Genomic DNA, 18456 nt, shown 5'->3' with positions numbered 1-18456 from the left:
GTATGCCGTTAGAGAAGGCGGGGTTACCATTCCATTATCATCCGTAAAAAAATACACATCTCTTATTTATTATATACAATGGCAGAGGCAGGTTCTTCAAAACAAAAACAGCTGATTCAAATAGAAGATTATCTTCGCACAAATAATCAATTGCAGCCATATAATATAATTGACAGTTCTCACGTTTTACACCGCGCAATGCATTTGAAATTTTACGATTCATACGACGCGCGATACCTACACCGCCCGGCCAATGGTGCTTCTTCGTAGGTATTTACATACGCTTGTGGCGTTGACATTATACAGCTAGTTTCACGCGTCGCGATAGAATTTTAATACGAATATTACATTGCTGCTTTTTAGTATGACATTTCATTTTAAAATATTATTATTACTTTATATTATAATATGATATAATACATGAATTTAAATGAAGAAAGCAATTTAAAAATTGTAATTTTCTGGAAAGAATTTCCATTTGTTTTCAATTCAGAATAATGATCTAAATTGGCTGTTTTTGTTTTTAACAACCTGTCCTTTACACCCTGTTTATACACTCGAACGTTTAATTCTTTTAATTTGCTATATTTAGAATATTAAAGACTTATAGTTTGTTAAATGGAAAATGTTGGTCGTAGTGCGAAAACGTGATTAACATCATTTACATTTACAGAAGGTACTGTAGTGTCTGTGATACATTTCTTGTGTTACTACCCTGTCTACTAATTAATATTTCTGTTAGAGTCGCGCTTTCTAGTGTTAAAAGTATTTAAACCATTTTTATTGTATAAGGTGTTACCGAAATATCTGCATTCCCTGCTACAGGACGTAGTATTAAATATATTATACATTACGATAAAAAAAGGAATTTCATGTCTAAGTATTATGAAATTATTATAAAATAAAATAAAGTCATGCTTAATTTTTTTCATTACATGTAAAACATCTTATAACTATACTTTACGTGCCTGTTTATTTATTTATCTTAAAATAACAAGACTTTATGTCAATTATTTATCTATTAAATGCAATGTGTATTATAATAACTTGGCATGTTTGAAAGTTCATCACCTTCTTTACAACACTTCTTTGTGTACACTAAGCAAATTGTTGCGCTAAATCAACTTGTTTTTGATACAAATATACGCGCGTTTACGTAATTTATTTGCGTTTTTTACTGAACACATTTGAAATATCATGTCCGGTTTGATCACAAACTGGATTATCGGAAGGTAGTATGTGTACAGTATGTCCCGTCAAAGGGAATGCAGGTAGTCGGGTAGGACGTGGTATGCGATGTGTCGGTTGGTCGGTTGGACGCAGGCTGCTGGAGTACCACGTGAAGGCGGCGCACACGGGCGAGCGGCCGCTGCGCTGCGCCGTGTGCCGCGCCAGCTTCGTGTACCCCGAGCACTACAAGAAGCACGCGCGCATCCACAGCGGCGAGAAGCCCTACGGCTGCGAGGTACGCCTTGCACACAGCTGCACTGCAGCCATAACATACCACTACACTTCACCGACGCAACGTAACACACTAACAGGTTTCACAAGTAGCAACAACGCGCTGCACGCAGAGCAACAAAAATAGCGAGTTAACAAAAAAAGTAAAGTTAAATAGAAGTTTGTAAAAAAATGAACAAACAAGAACAAAAAAATTATGAATAAAATTCATACTCATTTCTTATTGTAAAAAGTGACAAATTCATTTTAATGACAAATTAAACTTACGAGGTTTTCATTTTTACGAATAGAATGATTAGAGTTTACAATACGCTACAATTTTATTTTAAAATCTATTAAGATTCCATAATTAATTAATTCGTTCTGAAATTATCTCAGATTATTAAATTTTGGGGCGTATTCATATAACAAAATTGTTAGTGATGACGTCATATACTTTCAAATAATAGAATTAATAAACAAAATTTATTTTACATACTAAATAACAATGTTATTATAGAAATAACAAGGACGACACATGAACATAATATATGTAGTGCAAAATTAACAATTAATCTCTAAAGAAAAAAAATGTTACCTTTATTGATTTTGCTTTTTATTATATTTTTATATATATATATATATACTTTTATCTCTTTTTGTTATGTATGTCTTTCTGTTATATTATATACACAATATCTATCTATTAAACAATTGACTGTGTGCACGTATTAATATATAGGTGTGTGATATACGTATGTTTGCACGTGGCAGGTGTGCGGCAAGTCGTTCAACTCGCGCGACAACCGCAACACGCACCGGTTCGTGCACAGCGACAAGAAGCCGTACGAGTGCTTCACGTGCGGCGCCGGCTACATGCGCAAGCGCCAGCTGCTCGCGCACATGCAGTCCACGGTACGTACGCACGCACGCACGCACGCACGCACGCACGCACGCACACACGCACACACGCACACACGCACACACGCACACACGCACGCAGAGAAATCTATCTGCGAAAACACATTTCTTATTTCGGATCACCATTATTTAACTTGAAATGGCAAACAAGCTGACTTCCCACTTGATGAAGGAGGAGAGGGGATTAGTAGTAATGAGAATTAAGAATCCTATCGCTAGCAATATAAGGTATATCAGGTCGATTTCCATACGGTTCCCCCTACAGAATATTGTGATTAATTTTATTGTTAAATTAGTCACAATAGGCCAACTGATCTGCTTCATCCTCATCTATCATCTTTCACTGGTGCCCCGCTGGTGTATATCATTAGCGCAGGCGGGGTTATCATTCCATTATCATCCATTAAAAAAAAGCCTACCTGATGTGCCTCACAGTACCCGTCATGTGTTGCCCGTTCCTGGGGACTAAAATGCTATGACTCCGTACCCTGTAATTTCATTTGTCCTTCAAACCGAAACGACCGTGCATACATAGTTGGTTAACAGTGGAAATACGAATGCGAAGGAGATACCCAAGAAGATAATACTGAAAATATCCTGAAAAATAAAAATAATAATGTGAATGTAAAAAAGACTCCATTTTCCGCGCTTAGCCTCTCATTTGAGCCGTTGTGCGTATGAGTCGTGGCTAGTACAGCCAACCTAGCTCCGCCCAGAAGCGCAGAAGGTTCCTGGGTTCTTCACAGGCCTCACGGAGCGACCTCACCGTTCCGAGGATTTCTAAACGTTGATGGGCCACAGCCTCACATTCCAGGATTACGTGAGCAGCCGTTTCTTCAGCGTCGAAACAGCCTCGATATAGAGGGCTGTCTGTGGCTCCTATTGTGTATAAGTGTTTGTTTAATGGACAATGGCCCGTTATTATCCCTATCATTATTTTGAGGTTTTTTCTATCTAGATGTAAAAATAATAATAATTGTATTTATTATTGACCAGCTTTTTACCAGTTATTGCGTACGTGTGGATTTCAGAAATATGAAAACCAATTGACCACTTATATTCGGCATATAAAGATAAAAAAATAGATTAGATTTTAAATTAGATCTTCAGGAATACAACTGTGTTTACCGCATCCAATTTAGTGCAGTAGTTTTTACGTAATCACACAACAAACATACAGACAGAGAGTAAAACAAAATTTTTAAAAAATAATCCCCTATTTAGGTTCCACATATTTATTTTTCTTAATTATCGTAACGCAGTGTACGACGACCTCCTACTAGATGGAGTGACGACCTGAATTGCATTGCTGGGAGTCAGTGGATGCAGGTGGCTTAGGACCGTTCTTTATGGCGGTCTACGGGAGAGGCCTATGTCCACCAGTGGACAAATAATGGCTGAAATAATGATGATGATGATCTCCCGTGCACAGACATCGTTTAGTTACAATTTTTATTATATTAGTAATATTTTTTAATGTCTGTTTTTTTTATATTCCAGGGTCATGTTGCCGAGTCTATAGTAGTCAATCAGCCGAGGGTCATAAAGACTTTAGAAAATGTAAGTTATTTAACATATACAGTACATTATATTAGATATATCTAATTGTCTTCACGCCAAGTTTTTTTTTCTGGTGTAGGCACAGAGAACAAAGTGTCAAAAAAACCCCTTAACATAGTCTAGTCTGATATATACCGGTTCCTATGTCCTATACAGGGTGGAAGGGACAAGTTTAAAAAGAAAAGAAAATAGCTGATTCAGATCAACGCTCTGAAGAAGATGACCGATTATTTCCTCACCGGAAATGCACAACAGCCATATAATTAACGATTCTTAGTATTGACGCCGCGCAATGTATTTGAAATTTTACGATACACACGACGCGTGGTACGTAAGTATAGCGCGGTCAATGGCGCTTCTTCGTAGGTAGTTTCGTACACTTAGGGCGTTGACCTCACACAGCTGATTCCGCGCGTCGCGGTGGGATTGTAATACATTGCTGTTTTTTGCTATTTAAATGTATTTTACTATTATTATTAATATTATTATTTTTTAATATTATAAAATAATATCCTAGATTACATGATTTTATATGAAAAAAAAAAATAGGAATAAATTTGAAATTTTCCAGATTATTCTGAACTGAAAATCAATAGAAACTTAATTGATTTTCAGTTCAGAATAATGGCCTAAATTCATTGTTTCAATTTTTGCTAACATGTCCCTTACACCCTGTATATTGGATTCTTAAAAAAGTCCATTACCCATTTTAATGCTTCATTTATCAGGTTCAATACTGTTTATGCCGGATCTAACATTTCTAATGTTGGATTTCCAATAAAATGTCATCATTCATCATCCATTTTGATGTTGTTCACACAATAAAGGAGGTTTTTTTTTTTTGATGGGTGTAAATGGTATGGTAACCCCGTCTGCGCTAACGGGATACGCTGGCGGAGCACCAGTGAAGGGTGATAGATGAGAATGAAAACAGGCCAAGTTAGCCTATCATGAGGAATTCATCAGGAATTGACCATGATAGTTTCCAGGTCGAACCGCGAGGAGGTCGACCTGTTTGGGTATATTGCTAGCAATGGGATTCTCAGTCTCCATTACTAACAATCCTTTTCCCCCCAATAAAGGAGGTTAGCTTCCCCATTACTAGCTATTCACTGTCAAGTGAAACTCCACACGGTCCCGCTGAGAATTATCGTGATTAATTCCTTGTGAATTTATCACGATGTTGGATGTTACCTGACTGGACTTTATCCTCTTCTAATCTCCCTCACGACGGACCAACTAACCCACTTTCATTCTCACCTATCATTCCTCGCTGGTGTCCCGCCAGTGGACACCGATAGAGCAGGCGGGGCTACCATTTTAGTTCCATAAAAAAAAAACCATTTTCATTCAATAAAAAAAAGTCAGCAATACATTTTTTTTAAATTTTATTTATTCATAAACTATAATTTGTATTTAAATATCATAGTAGGTATAAAATTAATATATTCCATGTAAATATAAATTTTTGTTTATTGTTTGTCGCAGACCACCATGGAGGTTGTGAACGTTTCCACCCTGGAGACGGACGACAAATATGATAACAATGTGAGTATTTAGTCTCAAAATCTTTCGCAATACATTATTTATTTATTAAAATCCAAACGTATTTAATATCTATGGTCCAGGCATAGAATTCCCTTTCTTTCCCGTGGGTGTTGTAAGAGGCAACTAAGAAACTTATGGTAGAGGGATGGGCAGCGGCGTCCCTCTTAAAACATCTCTAAAGCTTATCTGCGGTTGCTAATCCGGCAGGCGCCAAGCATGGCAGCTACTTGCAAAACTCCCCTAGGTGGAGGTTTATGGTCAGCAGTGGATAGTTAAAGGCTGATATAACGATTGACATTTATATTTTATTACATATAGATAATATTATAATAATGAATATATATATATACAATATTTTAATGTAAATGGCGGATATAGCACTATAAACTCGCTTATAAACTATATAAAAATTTGAAAAAGTGCCCAGTTTGTGTTCCCGAGTCAATTTAGAAAAGTTCGGTACCCAAGTTAGCCTAATTGACAATACCCTGAATCCAGACATTTTTCATTCCATTCAGTAAATGTTTATATATTTTTTTTTGTTTTTTTTTTCCAGATATTATATGAAACGAAAGAAACTGAATTGGATGTGAACACCATAGGGACTGTGGGTAAGTGAAGTGTACAGATTTTTCTAAGTTAAATAATGCTGTTAGTTTGTTTTGAAAAGCTCTTTATGTATCATAGGTGATTGCAAATATGTGGTGAGATAATACTCACCAATGTTTATAATATATGTCAACTCTTATAATATAATTGAGTTTTAAAAACAAGCAGACAAACGAACATTTTGTTATATATATATTTATATGACGACGCTTGGTCACGGCACTCGCTCGCAAGATGCGCGCGCAGGTCGCGCAGGCGCTTTGTGATTGTTGGCTGCGCGCGCATACCGCGCACGGGCCAGCGACCAGAGACAGTGTTTTGTTAACTTGGACAATTTAAACATTTATTCGATTTATTGTGAAATACTTATTGCTTCTTTTTAATTATTGATTAAATATGTTTAAAAGATGAACCCTACCATCAATCCTACAAATATAATAAATTCCATTGTACGTAAGCCTAGGATTTACAATCGGCCATAATGCCAATCAGCTAAATGCTATTAGTATTATGTTCCATTGTACAATATTCTCAAGATTTGCAGGGAGTCATTGGATGCAGGTGGCTCAGGACCGTTCCTTATGGCAGTCTATGGGGGAGGCCTATGTCCAGCAGTGGACGGACAATGGCTGAAATGATAAATGACGATGCACAATATTCTTATTTAGTAATTAAATGATTTAATACCGTTTCCTATTTTTTTTTTTTTATATAGAAATTTAAATCTAAATTTATTTGAAGCAATGTATTGCCTAAAAATTCTTCCCTTCCTTTCCCGTGGGTGTCGTAAGAGGCGACTAAAGGTCTGAGTGGTCAAGAAATGAACATCAGTGTCTGTTTTAATACATCATTAAGTCCTAATTGCGGTTGCCAACTCGCCTGCTAAACGTGGCAACTACTGGCAAAACCCCCTCTAAGGGAGAAGCTTATATTCCGCTATAAAAAAAAAATATCCATATAAAAATTGTAAGCATTTTAAATATTAATTTTTTTTATGAATTTACCGCCCAGTTCAGAATGCAGTTTCAGTTGAGAACTGGAGAGAAACGCAATTGTTGCCTAAACAAGTCGTAATTACAAATTCCCCCCTTTTGAAGTCGGCTAATAAGTGATTAATGTTTTCAGATATATCGGAGGACGGCGGCACAACCAACTTGTTCATAACGGGCGATAAGAAAATCATACTGCAAGATGGTACGTAGAGTCCGCTCCTATATCCTTGGCATATTCAGTTAATTTGCCATCACTTGTGCTGTTTGGTAGACTGTACAGTCTGACACAAATATACATAAATATATATAGTTGTAAATAAGCTAAAGGGGTTTGAGTCGAATCCTAAGAACAAGGAATTACATAGAAGGAATGATAAAATAAAAACTGTAAATGATACGGTTGCCTCCTTCCTTCTTATGCAAATATAATTAGTAAAAAGAGGACGAGGGATACACCATCAGTTGCTATTTATCCCAATTCATAGCAGGCTAGTGTATAGAAAACGTTTGATATGTCAATTATTTGTCAATGACAAATTTTACATTACTAGATTATATATTCGACACAGTTTATGTAGAAAGTATGCAAGCAGATTGTATCTGAATTTGGTAGGGTTATATTGTGTATATATATATATATATATATATATATATATATATATATATATTCGTTGTAATATAATTATTAATATGTTTTGTTTCAGGCAAATCGTCAAACAATATAATAAATTTAATACCGGACGGTGAAGAGTCTTTGCTGACATTACGTGAGTGTTCACCATTTTTTATCAGGCTTCCTTTAGATGGATATATAGATACTCATTATTATTGTGTTCATAAGATTAATAATAGTAATAACTTTATTAAAAAAAGGCGACTGCATAATTTACTTTATTTTAATCAGTGATTACTACACTAGGCTCGTAGACCTGTCTCGTAGTAACCGGTGGATCAGTAGATTACAATAGTAAACTTATTAGAAATAAAAACAATTACATTAATTAATTCATTGAGCTTGTTACCGACGATAAAATCCATAAACAATGATTAAAATAATTTATTTTTTTAATATCCATTGACACATAGCTGTTGACAAATTTACCAGAGGCAGACTTTGTACAAAAGTCGATTGCTTAGGTACCTCTGTCCCATTCGTGTTTCAACCGTGACGCAGCTGTGTTTGCATGGCTGTGTATAAAATTTGTATAAATAAAAAAATCGTAATATTTTAATTTCGGCATTAATTTCAAAACAAAACGTCCAATTTTAATCATTCAAAGACCAAATATTATCTACGTAAACTGTACTTAGTGGTGAAATAATTTATTTTGATAAGGATTAACAGCATGAGTAAAATAAATGCATTTAAATGTAGTGCACAAAAAATTCAAGATTTTTAAATAAAAAAATGGTTGTTGTGCCTCACATACATCGACATAGATAGGTATAGTGTGTCGCGGACTTTTTTGTAGATATTTATAAGATCTACAATTAATTAGAACATTTTATGGTTTTATCTTTTATAGTTTTGGCAGCGTACGCAAAATAAGTAACTTTTCTGGTTGCTTTTTTACACCTTGTGTCCGAAAAACCCAAATATTTTACGGAATTTTTTTTTCCAAAATAAATTTTAGCCTATGTTACTCGTGGATAATGTAGCTTTCGAATGGTGAAAGAATTTTTAAAAACGGTCCAGTAGTTTTTGAGCCTATTCATTACAACCAAACAAACAAAGTTTTCCTCTTTATAATTTTTTTTTAATGGGTGAAAATGGTATGGTAACCCCGCCTGCGATAACGGGATACGCTGGCGGAGCACCAGTGAAGGGTGATAGATGAGAATGAAAACAGGCCAGTTAGCCCATCATGATGAATTCATCAGGAATTAACCATGATAGTTTCCAGGGGGAACCGCGAGGAGGTCGACCTGGTTGGGTATATTGCTAGCAATGGAATTCTCAGTCTTCATTACTAACAATCCCTTTCCCCCCTCTTTATAATGTTAGTGTAGATGATTGGTGAGAATACACTTAAAACACACCTGGAATTAAACATGATGGTTTCCATGGGCGAGGAGCTCGACCTGACAAGGTGTATTGCTAGCGCCTATTGCTATTGCTAGACCTCATTGCTAATAATACCTTTCCCCCATATGTATTAGGTATCTTTAAAAAGTATATATATATATATATATATATATATATATATATATATATATATATATATATATATATATATATATATATATATATATATATATATATATATATATATATATATATATATATATTCGTCCGTATATATTTATTTATTATTATATAAATAATAATAATAAATAAATATATACGGACAAATCACACAGAGTGAGCTAGCCCCAAAGTAAGTTCGAGACTTGTGTTATGGGATACTAACTCAACGGTACTATATTTATAATAGATACATATATAGATAAACATCCAAGACCCAGGACAATCAGGAAAAGATCGTTTTCCATCATGACCTGGCCGGGGATCGAACCCAGGGCATATATATATATATATATATATACACGATATATGTATACATGTTTATACATTTTACATGTCTATACACAACTCTTCAATCGAGTGATTCATTTTTTTTTTAATATTAATAATATATTTTTGTTTTGCAGAGGATATAAAATCAATAAAAGTGGACGGAGCGACCATAGAGGCCGATGTGGAGGGCCAGCCCGAGGTGATTAAATTATAAAAACTTAAATTTTATTTGTGAAAATGAAATGGTAACCCCGCTTACGGTATCGGTATATGCTGGCGGAGCAGTGAGGGATGATAGGTGAGGATGAAAGCAGGCCAGTCGGCCCATCGTGAACAACTTGACAAGAACCACAATGATTTTCAGTGCGAATCGCGTGGAGGTCGATCTGATACCCTATCAGGCCGTATATTGCCAGCAGTGGCGCTGTTAGTACCCTTCAATAACAGTCCCTTTATTATTATTATATTGTACTGTATTTTTTTAATGGAATGGTAACCTCGCCTGCGAAAAAAGCAGCATCTGAGTCCTCAGGAATGGGGTGTATCATAGGCGAAACAGTATACATAACAGAGTCCATGGTACTGCTCATGTCTATAGGCGACGGTTACCACTTTCCATCAGGTGGGCCGTCAGCTTGTTTGCCATTCTAAGTCGTATAAAAAAAAAAAGCAGGTCAGTTAGCCCATCGTGATGAATATACTTGGAATTCAGCACGATGGTTTCCACGGGGGACCACGGGGAGGTCGACCTGGTTGGGTAAATTGCTAGCAATAGGGCCCTTAATCTCCATTACTAACAATCCCCCCCCCCCCTATTATATTACTGTATTGAGACCGTCCACGTTCCAGATGATCGTGTCGGACGAGCACGGCAGCGTGATGCGCTTAATACAGATACAGTTGCCGGACGGCAAGACCGGCTGGGTGGCCATCAATAAACCGCTGGACGGCTCCCTCGCGTAGACAGCGAGCGGACACGCGGGCAACTGCTAGTGTCTAGTCTGTCACTGCCACTGATGTGCCGGATCGCTAAAGTCGTGGTTAATAAGTTTTCGTGAAAACGGTGATGAATATGGTGTCATCATTTTATCAGCCTATAACTGTCCACTGCTGGACATAAACCTTTAGAGTTTTGCCAGTAGTTGCCACGCTTGGCAGGCGGATTGGCAACCGCAGTTAGTCTTTAGAGATGTTTTAAGAGGGACGCTGCTGCCCGTCCCTTACGACACCCACGGTATTCTATGGCTACCCCTTAGCCATAGAATAGGCTACCCCTGGCCGGGACCACACAGTCTATTATTTAGAATTGCATATAAAGTAAAAAGATTTTAAGGATATTTGTTGTTCCTTTACGGAAAAAACTATTGAACGGATTCTAATGGAATTTGCTACATGGATAAGTAATATCCTAATTTAAGGCATAAAATATTTTATATTAATTCACGCGAACGAAGCCGCGGGATACAGTTTGTAATAATATACGTAATTAAATTTAAAAATATAAAAGATTTGTTCAAGTTTTGCCAAAAAGTAACAGACAAGCCTTTTTCGGATATTCACGATATTTTCGAATATCCGGCACATCATTAGTTAGTATTATAAATACTAAAGCGAATGAATATTAGGAGAGAATGATATTTGTAGAATGTATAATGTAAACGTTTATTAATACAGTAATAATAGTAAAGAAGGAGAACAATAGAAAATATAAAAAAGGTATAATATTAAGACGACATGTGTGCCGTGGCGCCAACAACAATATTCCTCCATATACGCATGCGCGGCCTGCGCGCGCATAGGTACAACAAACAAGCTGCGTGCGCCACCGACCGTATTACATATATATATATATATATAAAATATTAACACTTGTCTGCGTGTTTTTACAAAATTAATAAAGTATATAATTTTATAAGTATGCTACAATACTACTCGTGTGAGGGTGCCGCCCTCTAGTGTCAAGTGTTTACAGACCGCTATCGTTATACGAAAGCATACAGGGTACAGAGGAATAACACCTGAGTTCTCGGGAATAGCAACGCATGGAGGGGGGGGGGGGGGGTATCATGGGCGAAACAGTACACTCTGTTATGTCCATGGTACTGCTCATGTGTATAGGCGACGGTTACCACTTTCCATCAGGTGGGCAGTTAGTTTGTTTACCATTCTAAGTTGTATAAAAAAAAGCATCTAACGTGGCCTGATGCAGTGCTGTGCTTCTTACCATACATTATAGAGTATTGTTTTATTATATTACGAGAATCAGGTATATAAAATATATCAGTTATGAAATCAAAATCCTTAGGGTCCTTTTAAGGGAGTGTTCCACCAGGGAAACTGGTAACATTTTGTCAAAAGTCGGAAAACGACAAATAATTTTAGTTCAGTTATGTTTGTGCAGATGCGTATGCGCACAGCGGCTGCGCCCGCGCCGTCTATTTTTAAGAATAAACAGTGTACTTAAAACAGTTGTCGGTTTCACTCGTTCTTTGCCTATTTAACAAGTTACTATACATAGTTTAACTGAAAACACTTCCTTTAAATGATGCTATAAATTTTCAAATTCACTTTAAATTCTTTATACATGTGTAAACACGAATAACTGTGTCGATTCTGAGGCGACATTTCTTTAAACCTATCTTTAAAAACTCCCTATGAAGCTGGCATAGTCAGTATATGTAGGTGTACTGAAGCTTCAACAAAAATTAGAATGAAAAAAAAAAATTTTTTGTTTTCTATGACAGCGAAATCTTTACTATAAGGACCAATATAAATTAGATTTCCAATATATTTAAGTTAAAATTAATATAAATTTAGTTCCTAATGGTTAATAAAACTAATTTAGCGAAACTCTCAAATTGAGAGGTAAGTTTAAAGTAATGCCACTTCAAAATCAGTCCAAACTTGTTATGCGAGTCATTGTTGTTATTTTGGGCATTGTACAAATACTTGTATACATTGTATATTTATATCTAATGTAAATAAATATTTTTACAATCATATATCGTTGAATATTTTAATTATCTTCTTAAACTAATTCTTAGTTTTCCTGTAAAAATCTAAGATTTTCATAAAATAGAGTGGTCGTGTTTCGGTTTAACCCTTTGAGTGCTGACGAGCGCCATCACGCTCGTGCGCATTGCAGCTAAAAGTGCCACGAGCGTCATAGCGCTCGTGAAATCAGTCGCTGTTTAGCTTGCTGTAAAAAAAAAAATATTAAGATTGGATAATTTTTAGAGGAGATACAGTTTTTTTAGTGACAAGGGTAAATGACATCAACACGACAAAGATTTCTTTGGCATTTTTAAGCAGATATGAGTAAAAATCAATGGCATATGACCCTTTTAGGGTTAAGAGAATGGAATATATAATTGAAATTATATAGTTCAAAGGTACAATGTCCTAATTCTCAGCAATGGTAAAGTTGTACCTCTGGTGTCACAGTATATTCTCAGATGACCATAGTTTATTTATTTATTATTATTTCTCACCACAAACAATTAAGGACTTAATATCTATAACTTGCCAAATACTTTGACAATATTATTTGTGGGAGCTGGTGCCTGTACTAGGTGTTAAACCTGTATTACAAATCACCAGGACCCTTACCTCGAGCAGTACAAATTATACAAATGAAAACTTTCACAAAAAAGATGATGGTGAGTACATAAAAAAAAAAATCAGATATAATGCGTATACAAAATAAATAGCTTTCGATATGTATAACTTTAAAACAAAAACAAATCATATGCTAGGTTTAATAAGAATGCATTAAAATATAAGTAAAAAATGTGTGACACGAGTAGGTATGTTATAGAGTGTATGTTATATATGTGTAATTGTATCTGAACGTGTGAGTATATATGAATTCGTTCGGTGTGTGTGTACATGTATGTATGAGTGTAAGGGCGCGTATGTGAGTGTATAGTTCTGTTCATTTATTTATTTATTCATCAATAAATGACAGCAAAATGTCATTTTTATATACGATGATTGCAGCTTTCCATCAGTTGGAGCTTTGACTTATGAAAATTTTAAGTTTCTCTCCGCTATAATGACACCTATGACATTATAGATTTTGATGATCACTTACCATCAGGCGGGTCGTATGTTCGTTTGAAATCATCGAAGTATTAAGTAAAAACAGTTGACAACACTAAAGGTAAAATTTACTATGAAACTAAGAACTATTAAATTTTGTATTCGTTTGAACGTATATTTAAAATTTGACTGCGTATACAAAAATGTCTACAAAGTAATACGAAATAAGGCAATTGGAGACCTTTATGCGTCGTTGCCGTTGTTTTAAATTGCCTGTATTTTGTGTCCAATATATTATAGAACTTTATGAATTTCAGTTATGAATGATATTTAAAAGTTATTAGAGAAACTTGCATATTTTAAACACTCAGACATGGCTGTTTGAATTTAGTTTCTTTGCTTCGTCATATTTTTTATATATTTTTAATTACTTATCACTGTTGACATTTCTGACATATGACATCTAGACGATTGTCAATTTGTCAAAAATCTTGAAAAGTGAAAACGTCAATAGCTTATTATAGGCCATTTTGATCATTCCATTTTTTTATAATGATTTAATATTAAAATTATTGATTTTTAGCACAAAGGCGTCTGTACATAATACAAAGGAGATATTAAATATTACGTATAACATGTATATATAGTGATAAAATATGCCATAGTAACTATAAGTTGTGAATTTTGGTGATAGTATTACTATTAAAGATAACTCGGTAAGTTTACGATCAAGTGACGTGTAATACATATAATATTTTTCTATTAGCCTTCACGCCGAATAGCGTTCATAATCAACACAACTACGCATGCTTCCAAATGGCAGCTATATGAAAATCCTGATAGTAATATAAACATTAACATTTGTTTTATTCTAATAATAAATTCCTTATACAGATATTTAGATATTGTATTTTATGTAAATATCTCTTGATTGTACTAGCACAATAACTGGTTTATGTGAGAGGTGTCACTGTAAAGTTAAATATATTTCAATTTGGTGGACGGGATAAACTGTATTTTTAATGTTATTTAACTTTCATTCTGACTTAATATTAAATTTTTTTTTTATAGTTTGTTTCAATAGAACTTAGTGAAAATGTAAAGACACAAATAATTGATCCAACCAGAATCTACTGATGTTCGAAAGTAATACAAATAAAATATAAATTGATTGTCTGTTCATAGGTGAAGAGTGCAACGTCGCCAAGCGACTTTAAAATTTTGTTGGTGATAAGATGATTAAACAAGAGAGCACAGGAAGTACAATTATATTAAGAGCAATTGGAGTTCTATGGTGTCTACGTACCCCTAGTTTAGAGGTATGAGTAATGTAATTTGTTTTTTAATTGTGGTCGAATTATTTTATTATTTAACTGTAATTGTATGTAATTTTCTTGTTTTTTGGTAATATTTACATAAAATTCTAAACTTGTAAAATTGATTTGCTGCATTATCAGTAAGTAACATCGGCTAAATACTATATTATTTTCAAAAGTTCTATCTACCCATGCATAGCCTGGCCGTATCACTAGTTATTCATATAATCTAATTCAAAATTTTCAGATTAGATAAAGCATCAAAGATGTCTATAAAAGAAGAAGAGCCTGATATAAAAATTAAAATTAAAGTCGAGGATGGTGCTCGTAGCCCTAAAAGGAAGGATCCCACTTCTTTCTTGCCAGACGAACCAATGACTTATGAGATCAAACAGAAGAAGAAGAAGAAGAAAAAGAAACATCAAGAGGATCCATTTAAAGATATAGACGAGAAGGCGCCAGTGACTATAACCAGAGATATCAGTGCCAGTGAGAATGAAGTAGTTCCCCCTGTGGATATAAAGTTAGATCCAGAGGTTAATATTAAGGTTGAGAATATTGAGGTGGAGTTAGATTTTAATGATGTAAGTATCAAAATAATATTTCTATAGCGGAATACCATATATCATCAACATACTGTTCATCCCTTAGATGTCATAAGGGGTGACTAAGGGAACAAGGCCAACTAAGGTGATCCAGATGGGACAATTTAGGAAAAAAAATTCATAATGGTATTATGTTTGGGTATCTGGGTTGTGTATATCTATACACATATATTGTTTGTTGTCAGATTTTATTTCCTAATGGTTGAAAATGGTATGGCATCTCTGACTGCGCTTTTGGAATATACTGGTGGAGCACCAGTGAGAGATGATAGATGAGGATGGAAACAGATCAGTTGGCCCACTGTGATAATGTAACAAGAATTAATTACAATGGTTTCCAGGGGAATGGTATGATGTAGACCTTGTGCTGTGTAATGATAAGCTGTGACCTTCATAATTTACATACATATTTACCTATTTCAGTTTGCTAACAATGGAAGCTTAATGGTAGAAGGTCCTCAAAGTGAAGACAGTCAGGAGCCAGAGGTGAAAATTGAGCAGCAGAACCATGAAGCGGTGCTGCTGACCTTCGAAAGTATAATCAATGACAAATCTGTATTCGGATACAGTCAGGGTGTGGAATCTGCACCGTCCCACGTATGCAAAGTGTGTCATCTAGTCTTTCAATCGCCCAAAACCCTACGCATGCATCAAAAGAGAAAGCACAAAGTGTTTAGAAAATATTTTAAGCATATATGTGATTACTGTGGAATGTCCTATGAAATGAAGAATAGTCTAGTCGCGCATATTAAAAGGAAACACGGGCCGAATGCAATACCTGATGATAGCGAGGAGCGGACATGTGATGTCTGCGCATTAGTTTTCAAAGGTATGACCAGGCTACGGATGCATATGAGAAGGAAACATGGCTCCTTTGAGGAGTCCTTCAAGCACATATGCGAGGAGTGTGGCCTGACCTACGACAAGTACAGAAGTCTAATAGTACACATGCAGAGGAAACACTCCACTATAAAGAAGCCCATAGTCGAACAGTGGTTCAACTGTCCTTTTTGCCCGAAGATTTTCAGTAAACGGGAGACTTACGCGCGCCACGTCCAAAGGAAGCACAAAGTGCCGGATGAGGATGGCGTCAAAGAAGAAATGAAGGAGGGAGCATTAGAAAACTCTATGAATGAGAAAACAGGTGAGTTCACTTGCAAAGAGTGCCCTTTAGTTTTCTCTTCAATTAATTTCCTCAAACTACATATGAGGAGGAAGCACAACGCTTTAAAGGAAGATTTTAGACTTAAGTGTAGGATTTGTAATTTGTCATACGATAAAATTGAGAGCCTGAAAAGGCACGTACGAAGAAAACACGACAAAGGCTCACACTGTGAAGTGTGCAATAAGCAATTTGATACAAGGGAACTCTATCTGAACCATTCCCACGTGAAGGCGATCAAGGAATGTTCTATTTGCGGGTTGATATTCGCTTCCCAGGGCGGTCTCGCTAAGCATTTAAGGTGCACGCACAAATTGGACTTACCCAAGACTGTCTTTTGTAATATGTGCAATGAAGGTTTCCACGATAAGAGGCAACTCAAACCTCACTTCATGAAAGTGCACCTGAACGTGTCCTACACTTGTAAATACTGTAAAAAGGTGTTTAAAGCGAAAGAGAGTTACCGGCGGCACGTGCTGTTCAAGCATCCAGTGAGCAATTTGACCCATAGTCAAATGCAAAAATGTGAACAATGTCCCGCAACATTCCTCGACGAGTTCGAGTTGTGCCGTCACTTTAACACCGCGCACAGGATACGGGATCCCTCTGAGCCGTATTTCGATGTGAAAAAGGAGGAATTAGATATAAAAGACCCCTTTCAATGCACAAAATGCTCCGAGTCCTATCCTGCATGGGATCAACTGAGGTTGCACTTCGAGCAGAATCACCATATGTCTGAAGATACACAGTGCCAGATTTGTGGTGAAATATTGCCAACTAGTAAACTGCAGATGCATATAAAGAATCAGCACACAGACGTCGAAGTTGTTAGATGTAAGTACTGCCAATTCACGACCACAAACCGAGCGAGTATGACCCAGCATATGTTGCGGCATAAAAATGCGACAACGCTGCACTGTGATTACTCTGGGTGTCGCTATAAAACGTACTATGAAGGTGCTATGGAGAAGCACAAGCAGAAACACGCCGATCAGGGTGTCAAGTTGCAATGCACGAAGTGTCCATTCCAAACTATGAACAAGTACATCCTGAAATACCATGAGGAAGCGCATATGACGGGAAAGAAGAGGTATACATGCGACCAGTGCGACTATGCCACCATATTGCCAGCGAATTTAGTCCAACATAAATATAAGCATTCCGCAGAGAAACGATTCAAGTGCGAGGTGTGTCCGTTCGCGACCAAGTACAACACTTCGTTGCGGTTCCACGTCAAAAAGAAACACTGTGATCTCCCAACTATCAGCTGAGCTGTTAAATGGTTTTGTTTTTTATTAAAGTATTTGGTGTTATAGTAGTTTTTTATCATTTTATTGCCAGTATAAATAATTAAGGTAAATAAAACTGTCCCCAGAAGTGGTGGTAACATATGAGAGTACTGTCCTTACGTCTATGGATATGGATATATTATTCAGGGACATTATGACTTTTTTTTTTGATGGGTGAAAATGGTATGATAACCCCGCCTGCGCTAACGGGATACGCTGGCGGAGCACCAGTGAAGGGTGGTAGATGAGAATGAAAACAGGCCAGTTAGCCCATCATGATGAATTCATCGGGAATTAACCATGATAGTTTCCAGGGGGAACCGCGAGGAGGTCGACCTGATTGGGTATATTACTAGCAATGGGATTCTCAGTCTCCATTACTAACAATCCCTTTCCCTCCAACATTATGACATTATTACAAGAATCAATATGAACTAATTTTCTAATAAATTTAA

The 18456-nt window shown here is 36.0% G+C and overlaps 2 protein-coding genes across 2 annotated transcripts in view; both read left to right on the top strand.

Moving 5' to 3' along the window:
• The window catches only part of LOC113519958 (uncharacterized), a 33126-nt gene extending 20536 nt beyond the window's left edge, over positions 1 to 12590 (top strand). Inside the window, 9 exon segments of the mRNA XM_052891926.1 lie at positions 1324 to 1465; positions 2215 to 2355; positions 3862 to 3921; positions 5410 to 5469; positions 6026 to 6080; positions 7204 to 7272; positions 7775 to 7837; positions 9723 to 9787; positions 10438 to 12590. Of these exon segments, the coding sequence (XP_052747886.1) occupies positions 1324 to 1465; positions 2215 to 2355; positions 3862 to 3921; positions 5410 to 5469; positions 6026 to 6080; positions 7204 to 7272; positions 7775 to 7837; positions 9723 to 9787; positions 10438 to 10551 (769 nt within the window). The 3' untranslated portion in view covers positions 10552 to 12590.
• A 1522-nt stretch (positions 12591 to 14112) lies between these two features.
• LOC113521945 (zinc finger protein 26-like) lies at positions 14113 to 18027 on the top strand. The gene is made up of 4 exons (XM_026907626.3): positions 14113 to 14345; positions 14815 to 14948; positions 15193 to 15529; positions 15974 to 18027. Exons 3-4 carry the CDS (start codon positions 15212 to 15214, stop codon positions 17981 to 17983), a joined length of 2328 nt encoding a protein of 775 aa, XP_026763427.2. The 5' UTR covers positions 14113 to 14345; positions 14815 to 14948; positions 15193 to 15211; the 3' UTR covers positions 17984 to 18027.
• Positions 18028 to 18456: the final 429 nt, after the last annotated feature.

Source organism: Galleria mellonella, unplaced genomic scaffold (assembly GCF_026898425.1).
Source record: "Galleria mellonella isolate WM207_F2 unplaced genomic scaffold, CSIRO_AGI_GalMel_v1 utg146, whole genome shotgun sequence".
In the NCBI taxonomy this organism is placed as follows: Eukaryota; Metazoa; Arthropoda; class Insecta; order Lepidoptera; family Pyralidae; genus Galleria; species Galleria mellonella.
This window is presented reverse-complemented; position numbering and strand designations above follow the sequence as displayed.

What these genes read in the sequence shown, in the direction of transcription:
- LOC113521945 (XM_026907626.3), top strand. Translation starts at nt 15,212, where the DNA reads ATGTCTATAAAAGAAGAAGAGCCTGATATAAAAATTAAAATTAAAGTC. An exon ending in TGGAGTTAGATTTTAATGAT is followed by an intron (nt 15,530 to 15,973) that starts GTAAGTATCAAA and finishes TACCTATTTCAG; the next exon opens with TTTGCTAACAATGGAAGCTT.